The sequence below is a fragment of the Brassica rapa genome, chromosome A09 (assembly GCF_000309985.2).
Source record: "Brassica rapa cultivar Chiifu-401-42 chromosome A09, CAAS_Brap_v3.01, whole genome shotgun sequence".
Lineage (NCBI taxonomy): Eukaryota > Viridiplantae > Streptophyta > Magnoliopsida > Brassicales > Brassicaceae > Brassica > Brassica rapa.
In genome coordinates this window covers 25934551-25953731 of record NC_024803.2, presented here as the reverse complement: position 1 = coordinate 25953731, position 19181 = coordinate 25934551, and the positions used below count along the sequence as shown (strand labels likewise).

Here is a 19181-nt window from a genome sequence, read left to right as displayed (position 1 = left end):
ATACATAACTAAAGGTGTGTGTGTTCCTCTTACTTTTTCATATAATCGTTTTGGTTTTGTTTAAGAATGTTCAGCTACAAATAACTTTATTACGGAGATTGGAAAATACATTCACCTGTCTTGTTTAATCTCAGCTTCTCTTTGTTTCTCCCGAAAGACTTCTGAATGTAGAATTTCTATCAATGTTTCACATTTCTTTTATCTGTGTTTATTGAATTATAATCAGATCTAGTCATACTTATATTTACATAAGTTAGTTATATTTACATAAGTTAGTTATTATACAAAGAGTCATGAACTTTCATTAAGAGTTGTGTCTTTACAACTAAAAGCTGTGTTTTCTCAACACACTGGTTAAGTTCGAGTTTGTCTCATAAAAACATCATAAGTGTAATACAATTCGTTTTTCATATCAATAAAAACAAGTTTCAGTAGATATTTTGTTTTTCCCTTCAAAAAACATAGCACATCATTCTTTCTCTTTTATAAGTAAAATTCTTGTTGTGCCTTGATCAAGAAGAAACAATATTTTTCTAACATGCTTTACTGTTGAGAGGATAAAGAAGCTTGATATTGATATTCAAAAATCGTGATATTGATAATCAGAAATTATGATATTAGAGAACAAATTGGTGATAGAGATATGGGGACAAAACATCAAATGATTCCGATCTTCAATGGAGAAGCATATATATAGTTTTTAGAAGATCAAAATGAAGACGATCCTGAAGACGAGAAAGCTTTGGGATTTTATAGAAAATAGAGATACATTGAGTTCGTCTTCTGAAAACACACCAGCATTAACCAGAGAGAGAGATGATCAAGTTATGAAAGATATGATGGCAATGCAAATACTCAAACAGCAGTTTCCGATGTTATTTTTCCAAGGGAGTTGTCAAGTGAAAATGATTAATCTTCAATTTCTTAGAAGAGAGTATGAGAATTTGAAGATGAGTGAAAGTGACATCATCAATACTTTCAGTACGAAATTAATTAATATGGGAAATCAACTTCGAATTCATGGAGAAGAGAAGTCAGATTATCAGATAGTGCAAAAGATTCTTATTTCACTTCCAGAGAGGTTCGGTAGTATTTTGGCTGTACTCGAACAAACTAAAGATCTAACTGTAATATCAGTTATAGAGCTAATAGGTACATTGAAAGCACATGAGAAGCGTGAAGAATTGCGAGAAAAACGATCAACGGAAGGAGCGTTCTACGGGGAAAAGTTTGTTTCAAAAGGAAGAAAAAAAAAGTGAAGATAATCATCACATGCAGACCGATAAATGGTATGGTGTTTGCAAACAAAGCAATCACAATGAAAGTCAATGTTGGTTGAAGAAAATGAAGAGCCAAGGAGCCTTTTCACAAAAGATTGTAAATAATGAGAGAAGGTGTTTTGTGTGTAACAAACCAACACAAACCGGGACATCTAGCAAAGAACTGCAAACTTAGAAAGACCGAAAGTGCGGATCTAAGTATTGAAGAAACAAAAGATGACTCAGAAGATGAAAGTCACATGTTGTTTAGTGTAGTTGAAGAAGAAACATCATCAACAGTTGATGATGAAGCATGGTTACTTGACAGCGGATGTACTAACCACATGACCAAAGAAGTATCATACTTCATCACTCTTGATAAGAGTATAAAATTACCAATCAAATTGGGGAATGGTCAACGAGTACGTAATCACGCAGGGAAATGGATTATCCAAGTAATGTCATCAAGCCAAGGAGAGAAGGTCATCAAAGAGGTGTTTCTAGTGCCGAACTTAGCAAGGAATATGTTAAATGTTTCACAAATGGTACCAAATGGGTATGTTGTGTAAAGCCAATCGATGTTTCATAGATGATCCTCAAGGAAGAATGATGTTGAATATCAAGATGAAGCAAAAGATTAATTTTTCTATTTAGATAGATTAAATCGGAAGCTAATGCATTACTTGCACATGAAGAAAAGAGAAGGGATTGGGAAAAGAAAGAAGTAAAGAAGATTTTTTTTCCATCAAACGAAACCGAGTTTCAAGATAAACAAGCACGTGAAGTTTCTCAAACGATGAGTGAAGAACCTCAAAGAAGTGAGGAAGCCGTAAAGATAAAGAGTTCCAAGACAAGCTTGGAGTGAAGTCGAGATATGATTAAGGAGAAGCGTTGAAATATAATTAAATCTCATCATATTTATATTTATATTTATATTTATATTTATATTTACAAAAGTTAGTTATTACACAAAGAGTCATGAACTTTCATTAAGAGTTGTGTTTTCTCAACACACTAGTTCACCTTCTATAAATAGAGATCTAGTCTTTCTCATAAAAACATCATCAAGTGTAATACAATTCGTTTTTTATATTCAATAAAAATAAGTTTTTCTGTAATACATTGTTTTTCCATACAAAAACCAGAGCACGTCATTCTTTCTCTTTTATAAGTAAAACTCTTATTGTACCTTGATCAAGAAGAAATAATATTTTTCTGACAGTGTTGCTTATCATCTGGTAGGTTTGCTTTTAACTCTTGACTGTTCACTATCTACTGCTTTTATGTGTTATCTGTTGTTTTTGGTTGTTGTGAGCTATGCAAAGCAGGTCTCATGGCCAATTGAATTATCCCCTATGACTTCGCTCACTACTATGACTCTTCATGTCTGCACTAGTGATAATTTTAACCAATCTTATTCACAAGTAAAATCTGAGAGACAATTTAACCTTTCTCTCTCATTGAGTGGAGCTAATATGCAGGTGCTTTATTTATAATATTCACCTTTTCTTTGTATATTTTTTTCATATAAGGAGGTAATGAGCATCACTTTTTACTGCAAATTTAAGGTTAGAATATTTGAAAGTATTTTCTAAAATTTACCCGTATATAATTGATTAATATTCATATCCTCTACTTGACAATGTTGATTGTAAACCATTGTTTCCTAGCTCTGTTAAAATTTTCCTTCTAATACGCTACTTAGATTATTTACTTTTTCAGCACATGTTCGTTGATATATCCATAAAATCACTATAGATGAAGGCTGACATAACATACGAGTTGAAGGATTCTGGCTTTTTAACACAATCTTAGAATCTCCGAATGAATTATGTTCATTGTCCAACCATCTTACCAATCGTCTCACAGAGATAGAAACTTTGAAAAGAAGTTTTTGAACTTCATTAACTCCCAGCTATAACTGTTATGCTGAGACTGAGACAACTAATATCTATGTCATCTATATGAAGTTCCAGTCCTTGTGTTTTATATGTAGCCTATTTAAAATATGTGAGAGAACTTGATATTGTGTATAGAGAGAGTGTTGAGTCGATCAGTTGTGAATAGTCTCTTAATAAAAACATCTTTTTGAGAACAACTCGAAGAAGAGTTTATGGTGTTCCACTTTGTATTCGAAGTTGGGATACCTTAACTGAGGAAACATAAACTGCAGTTGATATTCAGTTTATTCTATTTAGTAAATTTATTAACAAACTTATATGCTACTAAGACTAAAAAATAAACTTGATCAATAATTAAACTGAATATCATTACAACCTCGCTAATTGTTTTTTTTTTTCATATCTATCCTATAAAATCAATTTTCCAAGTAAATGTAGAGAACATAAAATTATCATATGTAAAAACCCCTATTCGGAAACTCACTAGGCGCTATCCGTGCGCTTGGGTTGGGCCTAGCGATTTATAAAAAAAATCGGGGATTAATCGAAGATTAAGCGGAGATTAGTTTTAGGGCATTTATATACTTCTAGGGGTTATATACTAACTTTGTCCAACTCTTACGATGTAGATGCTTGGTCTATTGGTTAGTTCCTTTCTAAATGTGGCACATGTCGCAGGTTCGAGGCAAGGTTTGTGTTAGGTTTAATGAACTTCAAAATTACAGAAATATCCTCATCGTCAACCTGTTGAACCTGAGATTTTTTACGGCCGTTTTTTTTTCACTATCTCACAGTTTTGCTTGATAATCTTACGGATCCACACCTACATATAATAGATCTATAACCTAAAAAGTGATTTCGAATGAAAAACTACAAAATAGTGACATTTTCTTTTTTTTTCCCGAGTAACTGACCGTATAAGGTCAATTCGCCACGGTTTGCCTCTGCGTCACGTTTATCCGGCGAGTAATCGGCCGCCGATGCCGCGTTTTCGAACAAGGGTAAAAACAGAATATTTAAGTGTACAACAATTGTTCATAACTTCGAACATCACGATTATGGATATGATACAATGGGATTATTATACATTTGCGTATAATTTACATGATCAATCAATTTATTTTTTGGATATGACTAGGTAAGAAAATAAATATTTAATAAATTTTAATAAATTATCTAAATAAAAAAAAGTACACATGAGAAAAAATTATGACTTCTATTTTAATAGTTAAATTTGAACCGAATATATTTTCAGATTTACATATTCATTTACGATTAAATAATTCTGGTTACCTAATTTCTTACAACTATTAATGTTGGTTGACCACATTTTTAACACTTTTATAATAGAGATCATCTTTTCTTTAATACTTTTTTGATCTAATTCATCTCTTCTACCTTATTAGCGAAGAAGATTTCTTTGTATTTGGTGTATGACATCTGCTTTCTCTCTTAAATTTCGTTAGCAAGAAGAAAGTGTACGAGGTGAAGTCAGATGATGATTATTATTATTTTTATAGACGTTATGTTAGTAATGTATCACCCAAATCTAAGTTTTACTTTTCTTGACAACTTTATAAACTCATTGACTTGTTGCCTTAATTTCTCTTTTGTTTATTTTTCCATTTCTCAAAGCAAAATAATAATTATTTTTCAAAAAAATAGTGATTCTTTCGGAACGTATCAATATATATTTTTTAATTGAACCGAACCTATTTTCGGATTAACATTTTGGTTTACGATTAATAATATTGGTTACTATTATATTAGACATTAGCGACATATCAATGATCTTTAGAGTTTCTTTTATTCGACAATTTCTTTTTAAAAATGTGTTGACTTGTTGACATAATTTCATATTTTTGTTTTAGAAATTTCATATTTCCATTTCGCAACACAAATAATAATAGTTTTTTAAAAAACAAAAATTTATTTTTTCCAGAGCTATCACTATATATTTATAATTGAACAGGAACTATTTACAGATTAACCAATTGGTTTATGATTTATAATTTTGTTTACCTACTTGTTTACAATTATTAATGTTGGTTAATCATTTTTAATATAAAATACGTCTGGGACCAACTAGTTGGTTTCCAACATTAATTTTGGTTGATCACATCTTTTTATGGGAACCTTTCATGATAAACCGAGTGGTTTAGAATCAAATCATCTTTATTAACCACAGTTTTTTATAATACACTTTTCCCGATAAAATAACTGGTTTAACAATAATAAAATCTTCGTTAACTAAATTTTTATTGGTAGAAAATACGATTAGTAGAAGATAAATTCATTATCTTTAGCCTATTGGTAAAAGAGCTCTAGCCAAAATTTCTATCATAGATTTGCTTCCCCTTGACCATCTAACCGTACCATATTGATGGATTAGTTGCATATCCAGATGCAATGTCTCGCGAAAATAGTTTTTGGGCTTAAAAAACCTTTGGGATCCACGGTTTTCAAAAAGAAAAATTCATTATCCTTTTTATCTGATTGAACATCTGATACAATACAAAATTCCATGACAGACAAAGTTGAACGTTACTAACTTCCGAGTAACTTCAAAAATAATTTATCGCAAATACATTATTCAACGGCCCTTATTCAACATTTGTAAACGGTACTTCTGGGAGAGTCCGTCCTCCCAATGATCGAATAGTATGAAGAACAAGAGTGTACAATATGCTAAGCTTACATTGTAATTCTAAGCTAATGTATGATCTCTTCTTCTTTGAGAAGAATTAAAGAGACTCTGAGCTAATCACACTAGCTGACCAACGTTAGATGATAAATGAACAACGACCAAGCAACACAACCTGATAAGCAACCTGAGTTTCTTCACCGCCACTCTATTTGCCTTTTGTTGTACTTGCTCTGAATGCTTTCTGGAAACCTGATAAGCAACCTGAGTTTCTTACACTTGAGTTTCAAGTTATTTTATAGAGCAAGGAATGGGGTGTGACCGAAGGCCTTACTAAAGTTATCGCGTGGGCCTTCACTTTCAAACGAACCTTTCAATTTCAATCCATCTCTTGCCACAGAAAAGATGAAAAAAGTATAGCACACCTCATCATTGTTTAGTTGATCGAACACTGAGGTGTAGTAACAAGTCTTTGAGCATGTGTGACAAGTAGGCCCATCAGGTGTTCCAACTTTCAAGGTATATTATCTGAACAATCACAAACCAATAAAGTTTACTGAATAGTAGTTAATCTAAATAGTAGTCAGATTATAATAACAGGTGGTTCCAGATAGACAAACCGAATCTCGATCGCATAAGCACATTGATGAAGTTATTGGACGTCTCTCCCTTTGTCTATAAATTGGATTTCCGAGAAGTGATGGTTGTGGAGAGAGCAAAGCCTGGCATTAACACCGCTACAGTGTCAACGTTTGTGCTATTGTCACAGCTAATTCTTTGTCATCCCATTTGATGCTGTCCAACAAGTTATCTACAAATACAAGGCAGCAGAGAATTAATTATTGGATTTCAACCATGTAAGCTACTTATAGTATAATACAAAACAGTAAATGCGGATTTGATATGGAAGGCAGAGAGATATGTCACAAGGGAGTTTGTTTATTTGTGGGGCACAGATGTAGCTCGTGCCATCACCTATTTAGATGACCAAGCAAACGATGGGCACCTTGAAAGAGAAATCCAAACATAAAGATGAAAACCATCAAAAGGCCTTACCTTGTCTCTCTTTTATTTACCAGAGATGTAACAGTCTGCTGAGTACAGAAGCTGAGCTGGCACAAGGAGACTCTTAGAATGAAGCTGAGCTGGCAACCTGAACAGAGAAGACCGTTAAGAGAGTACAAATAGACTTCTTTACCTTGACAGTTAGATCACCTTGTAATTGGGATCTTTAGAGGAGTGTCTCTCCATTTGAGGCAAGTTAAGAGAGGTTTCTCTCTGGATTTGAAGGACCTTGGCGTTGGGGTTCATAGCCTTCTCGTCTTGGTATGGTTTCGGTTCGTACGATAAGCAACAAGATCGTCTTTTCCATCTTCTATCACAGTCCCAACCCAATAGTCAAAGGGTAGGAACATGACCATCTCTAGCCAAATTTCAGACCAAATAAAAGCCAAACACTGACAAGACCAATTGTAACAGCAAAGCAAGCCAAGTTGTTCAACTCTTAGTTGTGGTTTTTAAAAGAGTATGGTTGTATCCGAAGTTGAAATAACGCAATTGAGAAAACACAAAATGCATAGATGAGATGAAAATTAAAATTTGTATTTAAGGAACGATGTTAATATATATACATAGTTGCTTTAATGTAAAAACAATGGATGAATGTGTCGCTGTGGCTGTACAAAGTAGCCAGCAAACTGTGGTGGGTAAGGATGGAACACAACCGGTCTTGGTGGTGGATGCAGTACCGGTAAGTAACCACATCTTGGCTGTACCGTCACATAACCACGTCTTTCCATCACAAAAGCTTCTTCAGCTTCGTGCATAATATGCATAGCGCGTTTCATACGCTCTTCAGTCTCTTCCTCCTCTTCACGCTTTCTCTTTTGTTCCGATTCGTGCATAATATGCATAGCACGTCTCACACGCTCTTCATTCTGTTTCTCCTCTTCAAGCTCTCTCTTTTGCTCCTTCGATATGCTGAATATCAAGTCAGTAAACACTCGGGCAGTGAGCTCGCTGTCGGAACCGGCATGGTGCGCATCACCCACACGTTTGATGTGAAGATCGTCTGCTATTCTCACAGTTTTGCTTGATAATCTTACGGATCCACACCTACATATAATAGATCTATAACCTAAAAAGTGATTTCGAATGAAAAACTACAAAATAGTGACATTTTCTTTTTTTTTCCCGAGTAACTGACCGTATAAGGTCAATTCGCCACGGTTTGCCTCTGCGTCACGTTTATCCGGCGAGTAATCGGCCGCCGATGCCGCGTTTTCGAACAAGGGTAAAAACAGAATATTTAAGTGTACAACAATTGTTCATAACTTCGAACATCACGATTATGGATATGATACAATGGGATTATTATACATTTGCGTATAATTTACATGATCAATCAATTTATTTTTTGGATATGACTAGGTAAGAAAATAAATATTTAATAAATTTTAATAAATTATCTAAATAAAAAAAAGTACACATGAGAAAAAATTATGACTTCTATTTTAATAGTTAAATTTGAACCGAATATATTTTCAGATTTACATATTCATTTACGATTAAATAATTCTGGTTACCTAATTTCTTACAACTATTAATGTTGGTTGACCACATTTTTAACACTTTTATAATAGAGATCATCTTTTCTTTAATACTTTTTTGATCTAATTCATCTCTTCTACCTTATTAGCGAAGAAGATTTCTTTGTATTTGGTGTATGACATCTGCTTTCTCTCTTAAATTTCGTTAGCAAGAAGAAAGTGTACGAGGTGAAGTCAGATGATGATTATTATTATTTTTATAGACGTTATGTTAGTAATGTATCACCCAAATTTAAGTTTTACTTTTCTTGACAACTTTATAAACTCATTGACTTGTTGCCTTAATTTCTCTTTTGTTTATTTTTCCATTTCTCAAAGCAAAATAATAATTATTTTTCAAAAAAATAGTGATTCTTTCGGAACGTATCAATATATATTTTTTAATTGAACCGAACCTATTTTCGGATTAACATTTTGGTTTACGATTAATAATATTGGTTACTATTATATTAGACATTAGCGACATATCAATGATCTTTAGAGTTTCTTTTATTCGACAATTTCTTTTTAAAAATGTGTTGACTTGTTGACATAATTTCATATTTTTGTTTTAGAAATTTCATATTTCCATTTCGCAACACAAATAATAATAGTTTTTTAAAAAACAAAAATTTATTTTTTCCAGAGCTATCACTATATATTTATAATTGAACAGGAACTATTTACAGATTAACCAATTGGTTTATGATTTATAATTTTGTTTACCTACTTGTTTACAATTATTAATGTTGGTTAATCATTTTTAATATAAAATACGTCTGGGACCAACTAGTTGGTTTCCAACATTAATTTTGGTTGATCACATCTTTTTATGGGAACCTTTCATGATAAACCGAGTGGTTTAGAATCAAATCATCTTTATTAACCACAGTTTTTTATAATACACTTTTCCCGATAAAATAACTGGTTTAACAATAATAAAATCTTCGTTAACTAAATTTTTATTGGTAGAAAATACGATTAGTAGAAGATAAATTCATTATCTTTAGCCTATTGGTAAAAGAGCTCTAGCCAAAATTTCTATCATAGATTTGCTTCCCCTTGACCATCTAACCGTACCATATTGATGGATTAGTTGCATATCCAGATGCAATGTCTCGCGAAAATAGTTTTTGGGCTTAAAAAACCTTTGGGATCCACGGTTTTCAAAAAGAAAAATTCATTATCCTTTTTATCTGATTGAACATCTGATACAATACAAAATTCCATGACAGACAAAGTTGAACGTTACTAACTTCCGAGTAACTTCAAAAATAATTTATCGCAAATACATTATTCAACGGCCCTTATTCAACATTTGTAAACGGTACTTCTGGGAGAGTCCGTCCTCCCAATGATCGAATAGTATGAAGAACAAGAGTGTACAATATGCTAAGCTTACATTGTAATTCTAAGCTAATGTATGATCTCTTCTTCTTTGAGAAGAATTAAAGAGACTCTGAGCTAATCACACTAGCTGACCAACGTTAGATGATAAATGAACAACGACCAAGCAACACAACCTGATAAGCAACCTGAGTTTCTTCACCGCCACTCTATTTGCCTTTTGTTGTACTTGCTCTGAATGCTTTCTGGAAACCTGATAAGCAACCTGAGTTTCTTACACTTGAGTTTCAAGTTATTTTATAGAGCAAGGAATGGGGTGTGACCGAAGGCCTTACTAAAGTTATCGCGTGGGCCTTCACTTTCAAACGAACCTTTCAATTTCAATCCATCTCTTGCCACAGAAAAGATGAAAAAAGTATAGCACACCTCATCATTGTTTAGTTGATCGAACACTGAGGTGTAGTAACAAGTCTTTGAGCATGTGTGACAAGTAGGCCCATCAGGTGTTCCAACTTTCAAGGTATATTATCTGAACAATCACAAACCAATAAAGTTTACTGAATAGTAGTTAATCTAAATAGTAGTCAGATTATAATAACAGGTGGTTCCAGATAGACAAACCGAATCTCGATCGCATAAGCACATTGATGAAGTTATTGGACGTCTCTCCCTTTGTCTATAAATTGGATTTCCGAGAAGTGATGGTTGTGGAGAGAGCAAAGCCTGGCATTAACACCGCTACAGTGTCAACGTTTGTGCTATTGTCACAGCTAATTCTTTGTCATCCCATTTGATGCTGTCCAACAAGTTATCTACAAATACAAGGCAGCAGAGAATTAATTATTGGATTTCAACCATGTAAGCTACTTATAGTATAATACAAAACAGTAAATGCGGATTTGATATGGAAGGCAGAGAGATATGTCACAAGGGAGTTTGTTTATTTGTGGGGCACAGATGTAGCTCGTGCCATCACCTATTTAGATGACCAAGCAAACGATGGGCACCTTGAAAGAGAAATCCAAACATAAAGATGAAAACCATCAAAAGGCCTTACCTTGTCTCTCTTTTATTTACCAGAGATGTAACAGTCTGCTGAGTACAGAAGCTGAGCTGGCACAAGGAGACTCTTAGAATGAAGCTGAGCTGGCAACCTGAACAGAGAAGACCGTTAAGAGAGTACAAATAGACTTCTTTACCTTGACAGTTAGATCACCTTGTAATTGGGATCTTTAGAGGAGTGTCTCTCCATTTGAGGCAAGTTAAGAGAGGTTTCTCTCTGGATTTGAAGGACCTTGGCGTTGGGGTTCATAGCCTTCTCGTCTTGGTATGGTTTCGGTTCGTACGATAAGCAACAAGATCGTCTTTTCCATCTTCTATCACAGTCCCAACCCAATAGTCAAAGGGTAGGAACATGACCATCTCTAGCCAAATTTCAGACCAAATAAAAGCCAAACACTGACAAGACCAATTGTAACAGCAAAGCAAGCCAAGTTGTTCAACTCTTAGTTGTGGTTTTTAAAAGAGTATGGTTGTATCCGAAGTTGAAATAACGCAATTGAGAAAACACAAAATGCATAGATGAGATGAAAATTAAAATTTGTATTTAAGGAACGATGTTAATATATATACATAGTTGCTTTAATGTAAAAACAATGGATGAATGTGTCGCTGTGGCTGTACAAAGTAGCCAGCAAACTGTGGTGGGTAAGGATGGAACACAACCGGTCTTGGTGGTGGATGCAGTACCGGTAAGTAACCACATCTTGGCTGTACCGTCACATAACCACGTCTTTCCATCACAAAAGCTTCTTCAGCTTCGTGCATAATATGCATAGCGCGTTTCATACGCTCTTCAGTCTCTTCCTCCTCTTCACGCTTTCTCTTTTGTTCCGATTCGTGCATAATATGCATAGCACGTCTCACACGCTCTTCATTCTGTTTCTCCTCTTCAAGCTCTCTCTTTTGCTCCTTCGATATGCTGAATATCAAGTCAGTAAACACTCGGGCAGTGAGCTCGCTGTCGGAACCGGCATGGTGCGCATCACCCACACGTTTGATGTGAAGATCGTCTGCTATTCTCTGCAAACCGTAACGGGCAGACACACCTTTGCAATCAACCGCAATCTTCTTGACATCAAAAGTAAGCCCTAGAGTTTCCTCAACGGTTTTGTTAAAAGCTTCTAAAGTCTCGGGCAGTGGTTTTCTTCCGGTCAGGCCTTGAACCAGATACGCTAAGTCGTACGAACCGTCGAACGAAACCCACTTCAACTTGTTGTCCACGTCTTTGAGAATCTGACCGAACTCTTTGAAAAACTCTTCCATCCCCACTCCCTCTTGTCTGATTTTCTTGAAATTGAGACCGTTGCGTCTAAGAAACTCTATCGACTTCTCGTTACAAGCATCGGTTCTCGCATCAAAATCCTTGAAATTAACCTCCCACGTACCCCCGATACTTCCGTCGCGTTCAAACAGAGTGAAACCTAGTTGAATAGGTTTTGTCCGTTCGACATTGAACTTCAAATTCTTGTATCGAGTCTCGTCCGTAGCGCCTATAGGAGTCTCCTTCAAACAACCCGGGAACTCCGTATCCACGGCTATGAACTCACACGTTTTTAGAACTTTCTTAATCAGTTCCATCTCTTCTTCATTCTTAGAACCAAAAATTTCTCTCATTGTTTCTCTCTAGGTAATATTTCTTTATGCAAAACAGATTGTATTTTGTAAGTGATGATGATGATTGATGTGTTATATACTTAATGTAACTGATGTTTTCCTTTTTTTTCTCACAATTTCCTTTTTTTTTTTAATATGTTGACATGCTGACCTAATTTCCTTTTTTCTGTTTGGTTCTGGAAGTTTCCTTTTTCTGATTTGCAAAACAAATGGTGGACCGTTGGCAACCAAAGTAAGTTGACCTGTAATATTAACGTAAACATATAAATCTTTTGTTCTTTTTCATGTACTTCTTCGAAATATCATATTGATGATTTACAAATTATTTTACACATGTTTTCAAGAGAATTAACTATCAACAATAAATGATGAAGATAGAAAACATGTGTAAAATAATTTGCTAAGGTTATAAAAATACTATGAACTAAGTGATAACTCGCGCCCTGCGCAGAGTGAATAGATTTAAAGATATTATCAATTTGAATTTGTGCATGTGATTGGTTATCAATAGTGTGATTGGTTTTAAAGTTATTACTTTTAAATCTATACATATTAAAAATCTTGTTATATGCACAAATATTAGATCTAATGGTACATATCAAACGAAATTGTGCATGTATATATAATGTAAGCTTATTTGTTTTTTTTTTTAAATGCTTGTGTGGTTGATTAGGTGTAAATTTGATATATTTTATGAAAAAATATATAATAGTATGCAAAAATTTATAATAATTTATTATGAATTAAAAAAACAAAACATAGGAATTAGAATTACTGATTTCATAATAAAAATTATCATTATAATATCAAAAGAAACATAAGTAATAGAAAAATAAAATACGAAAGAAACAAATTATAAGGAAACAAATAAAAAACTGATAAAACTAAAATGATACGAAAAGGATCTTTAGAACTCTTGGTTTCAATCCTATAGAGAGAAATAATAAAGAATTAGTTTACCAAACTAAACATATGTACTTACTTACCAAATTCACTAAATAAAATGATATACCTCTTTCTGAAAGCATCAATTTCTGGATCACTGGGTTCAATATTCACTATCACTCTCTACATTGTCTTGAAAGGTTTCAAATCGGAAACAGAGTTAAATCCAGCCATGAGTATGCTTGCGAGAATGTTTTCATAATTAATCTCGAGAAGAAGGGTGTGGTGATTTTATGCATTGTAGACAACATATATTTATATTAAGAACTCAAACCGGTGTAGGATTAATGACACAAAATCAAATCACCGTAATTAAAGAAAATACTACCTATTTCATTTCACATAACTTGCGCTCTAATCCCCTTATTAAAACTTACCTTAAATTTGAAAACATCATCAAAATTCCTTTTATATGACAAAATTGAGAAAAAAATCAATAAAAGTAAGATTATTAATTTATTTAAACAATCTGAATCCATAATATAACTTCCTTATATACATCAGTTCCTAATTTATAAAATTTTGAAATCATAATCGACTCCCTATTATTACCAAAAATTTATCAAAATTATTGGCTGAGCATATTATTGACCAATAATTAAGGTATTGTATAATAATTTTCATTTAGGAAACACATAATAATTAAATGTTACCAAAATCTTGAATTAAAAATATGTCAAATTTATTACAAGTTTCCTTTTAACAACCATGTACAATTGTCCTTGCCAATCACCAATGTTTTTAAACCCGACCCGAAGACTTACCGGATCGCTGGGTCACTGGGTCGACCGCGGACGAACCGCGGATTAATAAATGAATTAATTTTATTATTTAATAATATATCAGCTATGTAAATAAAAATATAGAAACTAGAATTTAATATTTTCTAAATGTTTTTATAAACATAATATAATAATTTGGATATGTATATTTTTATGTTTAATAACATTTAGAAAATACTTAACTTTAATTTCTATATTTTTATTTTCATTTGATATAAAAAATATCAAAAAACGTTTAGACTATTTATAATTTTGTTTAACAAGGTAAGAGTTATGACATCTAAAAAAATCAAGACATAAAATTTATAAATATTTAAATGTTTAATGTGAATAATAAATTAAATTTCAAATGCAAAAATAAACTAAAAGTAAAAAATCATTATAATAAATTATCAATAACGGAAATAAACTAACACCAAATCACATAAACTAGTTTTGGTTTTCTCTACCATCGTTCACTTTATTTTCTTCAAGTGACATAGTGAAATCTTCATTAAAATCTAAAAAACACAAATATAAAACTGAAAATGAAAAACCTAACTTTTTTTTGTCAATATATAACTTCTTAATTAGAAATTTAGAATATAAAACATAATCTAAAAACATAATTAAAAATTAAAAAAAGAAGTAAAAGTTATTTATTGGTTTAACCAGTGGCTCAACCGGTACCGGGTTCCGGGTTTTACTGGGTTTTTGCGGGTTTCTAAATATTGGGTTTTTCACAAAACCCAAACCAAATTTTTTCTGGATTGCGGGGTTTACCGGTTCAACCACGGGTCCGGGTCGGGTTTCAAAACACTGCCAATCACGTTTATTAAATATTACCTCAGAATTAAATTTGTATTTGATTACTGATTACAATCAGTTTAAATTTCATAGGATCGAGAATTTCAAACCTAGACATATTTCTAAAACATTCACTTACCTAATTTTCGGTTAGTACGAAACATTCAGTTGCATGTCTAAACCGGCAAGTTGCATGTCTGAACCGTATTTCTAAATCGTTGTGTACATGACCGCAAATTTGATAAAGCTGAGTGTAATATTCATATGGGCTCTTAGATGTCTATAAATTTTTAAATGAAGTTCTTAAATTTTTAAAGTAAAGTTTCCTTAACTCATATGAATATATATGATGGAATGTGTTTTGCATAAAACTTTGCTAACATTGAGTAAAATGGAGTCTCATACACAACAATGAATCATGTAACATTGTTATTATTAAATAGGCGTATTGTGTATAGTCAAAAAAAAAACAAGAAAAATATTGGTTGTCTCTAATATATATATAATTGTTGATTATAAACATTAGTGTTATGCTATAACTGATTTTTTATTTATCTATCTATCTTAAATGGTTAAACTATACATTGTCCATTGAAGTATATTTGATGGACCATCGTTATGATTTAGAAATTAATAAGACCATCGTTATCACATTATAGTTAGACATTTAATTTGTAGCAATGTGTGCCCTGGAATATTTTTACTGTATGCGGTTCATGGATATTTCTAACTATAAATTGTGTTGTAAAACTCAAATTATAAATCGACATTTAATTTGTTGCAACTTTTTTTTGACATAATTTGTTGCAACTTAAATTGTGTTTATATATATATATATATATAATGTCTAACTATATATAAAATGTTATATGATGAATACTTGTAAAAAACAAAACAATATTTTTGTCTCAATCTATTTAACTATAAGAATATAGTTACATGACTTGGTCAACGTCTTCATAAATTGCGCTATGTAGAAAAAACTCACAAAACGTAAGGACCATCGAGTATAAGGGTTTATGAATCTTTCGTGTAGAAGGGAAGTATATGAATCCTTCAACCTTGTTAATATAAAATGCGGCAAGGATACTAATAATAATTACGAAAATATATCATGGGTCAATATTTTTGATAAATATAGGGAACTAATAATTACTACGCATTAACTTATTTGCCTAATTTGCGCAACCGTAGCACTCCGCATTAAATGTTGACGTATTCTTTTGTTTTGTTAGTCAAAGCTTATAGTATATTATGTCAAGTTATAATCTAATGATTGATCAATGGCAATTTTTGTAATTAGTCTAGTGAACAAAGGATTTTTAAATATAGGATGTGAGAGAGCTTGTGGTGATGCCACATAGGAAATGACAATTTTGATAATAACACATGAGCTGAAGGTTAATTATCTATAATGCTCCTCAAATAATAAAAAGGGGTAAATAAAAAAGGGATTCTTAAGCTTATCCCCTTTTTATTATTTGAGAAACACTTTTAATAATTAACATTGTCTTGATGTGTGATTAGCAAAAATATCATTGCTGATGTGGCGGTTTCGTAGTCTTTTTCAGTCCACATATTAAAATAGACGTGACTTGTTGACTTAATTATCTTTTTTGCATTTTCTAATATTCCATTGATTCTAAATCAATAGTATTCACTATATATTAATTGAGAATCATTTAAAAGTTATAACCTATAGTTTGTACTAATTACAAAAGAGACTTGATGACATGTCACTTAATTAGATTGTCAATTTACCTTACTTGTCAGCTTAAGAATCAATCAAATAATTTATAAGTCCAAAATTGATTGAATAATTTGCTAGGAACATATACGACCATCATATATTATAATGTTCACAAATTTTTGTAACCGGTTAATTTATTATGTTATGAATCGAATATTAGATTGATGAATTTAATAAGTGGATTTAGAGTTCAAAATTTAGGTTTTAAAGTTTAGAATTTAAGGTTAGGATTTAGAATTTTAATAATGACTGAATCCTATAGTCACTAACATGCGTTGCTAAAAGAAAAAGTCACTAACATGCAAAATCTCCTTTGTTCGTGTATAACCCTAAGAAAGAGCTTTCAAATCATATAAATATAAAGTAGATATACCATGATAACAACATATAAACTAGGTAATAATCCGCGCTCTGCACGGAGTGAGATTACAATTAGAAACTATATATTATATTTTGGGTAAAATTATACATTATAATATTCATGTTTTTATAGGAATATTAGTTCAAAAAAAATTACCACATAGTTTCCAATATTTTATTTAATAAATTGTTTACATTATATATCAATGTATTATTTAATTATTATGCGTCGTGTTAGATATATTGGAAATATTAGTATATATTTATAGAACATAACATAAAATGGAAAATGTGATAACTTCTGTTCTCTCGTTCCTAAATGGGATCTTCTTAAATGTTCGAAAATATTGAATAAAGCCCAAAATAAATATTAAGACGTAGTAAACCATTTTAGAGATGATGGAACTTACGTTAGCATTAATTAAAACCATTTCAATGGTTAGGTCACAAGCAGCATAATATTGTTTCTACAATCGGATGATATTCACCCTTACTCTCTACGTTATCTTAAATGGTTTCAATTCGACTATGGAGTTGAAGCCTGCCATTAGTGTTTTGATTTTATGTTTGAGTTTGTAATGAAGTTTTATTATGAAGAAGGTTGTGGTGAGTAGATGTACGTGGTCAAACATACCTATATATACAAAATTATGTGGGTTTAGGGTGATACTGATTACATTGTATCGAAGTAATTATAGAAAATAGTCACTAAAATTAATGTTTCTTTTGAACTTACGCTCCAATTTAAATTAAAACCTTTTCTCAACACAAAATATAACAAAGAAACACAATAAAATTAAAAAAATGTATATATTATACATATTATATAATAAATGCACTTCCTTTAAGTGTATGCATAAAATTGACTTCAACTCCTCTACAATTATAGTGCTAAAATACTGATTAAATTGTATGCATAAAATTGACTTCAACTCCTCTACCAAATTATGTGGGTTTAGGGTGATACTGATTAAATTGTAACAAAATAATTATAGAAAATAGTCACTAAAATTAATGTTTCTTTAAACTTGCGCTCCATTTAAATTAAAACTCTTTCTTAACCCAAAATATAACGAATAAGCACAATCAAAATTTTAAAAATGTACATATTATACATATTATATAAGAAATGCACTTCATTTAAGTGTATGCATAAAATTGACTTGATATACAACATTAGCTGTATAATACAAAATATTACAAATTGCTGAGAGTATATCAATTAGTATATGGAAAGAAGACCAATCACTTTTGCTTGATGGAAGGAAGATAAATTACTTTTAATTCTGAATATTCTAAATTTAAATTGACAATACTGGAATCGTTATAATGGCTAAGAGTATGTCAATTACCCATGCGACAAATAAACTCTTTTATTGATATGGATTCATGACCAATGTTTTTTTTTTTTTTTTTTTTTTTTTTTTTTTTTTTTTTATTCATGACCAATGTTAAAAGTATATCAATTCATATGTTTATTATGTGCTAAGCTTAAAACATGCAAAATATATTAAGCGTAGCTAAAATAGAACCATTTGATATACTCATTTTGTGCAGATTAAACATGTAAAATATATAAAGGGTAGGTAAAGCCAAACATAAAAATGTATATCATTTAGTATATTTATTTAGTGTCAGATCAAATATTAAAATATATATAATGTGGTAAGATAAAGAGTATATCAAATGATATATGATATATCTACACTAAAATACAAATGTATACGGGGTTTTTATATAAGACATATATTTTCACTACATGTTTTAATCTGACAAAAAAAATATTACGTTTAAAATATTAAAATATATTTTCTGTTCTTATAAAAAATATATCAAACTTATAAAAGCAATGTTTTTAAACCCGACCCGAACACTAAACCGGACGACTTACCGGATCGCTGGGTCACTGGGTCGACCGCAGACGAACCGCGGATTAATAAATGAATTAATTTTATTGTTTAATAATATATCAGCTATGTAAATAAAAATATAGAAACTAAAATTTAATATTTTCTAAATGTTTTTATAAACATAATATAATAGTTTGGATATGTATATTTTTATGTTTAATAACATTTAGAAAATACTTAACTTTAATTTCTATATTTTTATTTTCATTTGATATACAAAATATCAAAAAACG

General features: G+C 31.5%; 1 protein-coding gene across 1 annotated transcript; it reads right to left on the bottom strand.

Annotated features, from left to right (window-relative positions):
* Positions 1 to 508: 508 nt before the first annotated feature.
* On the bottom strand, positions 509 to 19162 carry LOC117128015 (probable CCR4-associated factor 1 homolog 5). Its single transcript, XM_033279351.1, has 2 exons — positions 7920 to 19162; positions 509 to 3983 (listed from the first exon to the last, which is right to left on the bottom strand). Exon 1 carries the CDS (start codon positions 12413 to 12415, stop codon positions 11381 to 11383), a length of 1035 nt encoding a protein of 344 aa, XP_033135242.1. The 5' UTR covers positions 12416 to 19162; the 3' UTR covers positions 509 to 3983; positions 7920 to 11380.
* Between the last annotated feature and the right edge of the window lie 19 nt (positions 19163 to 19181).

What these genes read in the sequence shown, in the direction of transcription:
- LOC117128015 (XM_033279351.1), bottom strand. Translation starts at nt 12,415, where the DNA reads ATGAGAGAAATTTTTGGTTCTAAGAATGAAGAAGAGATGGAACTGATT.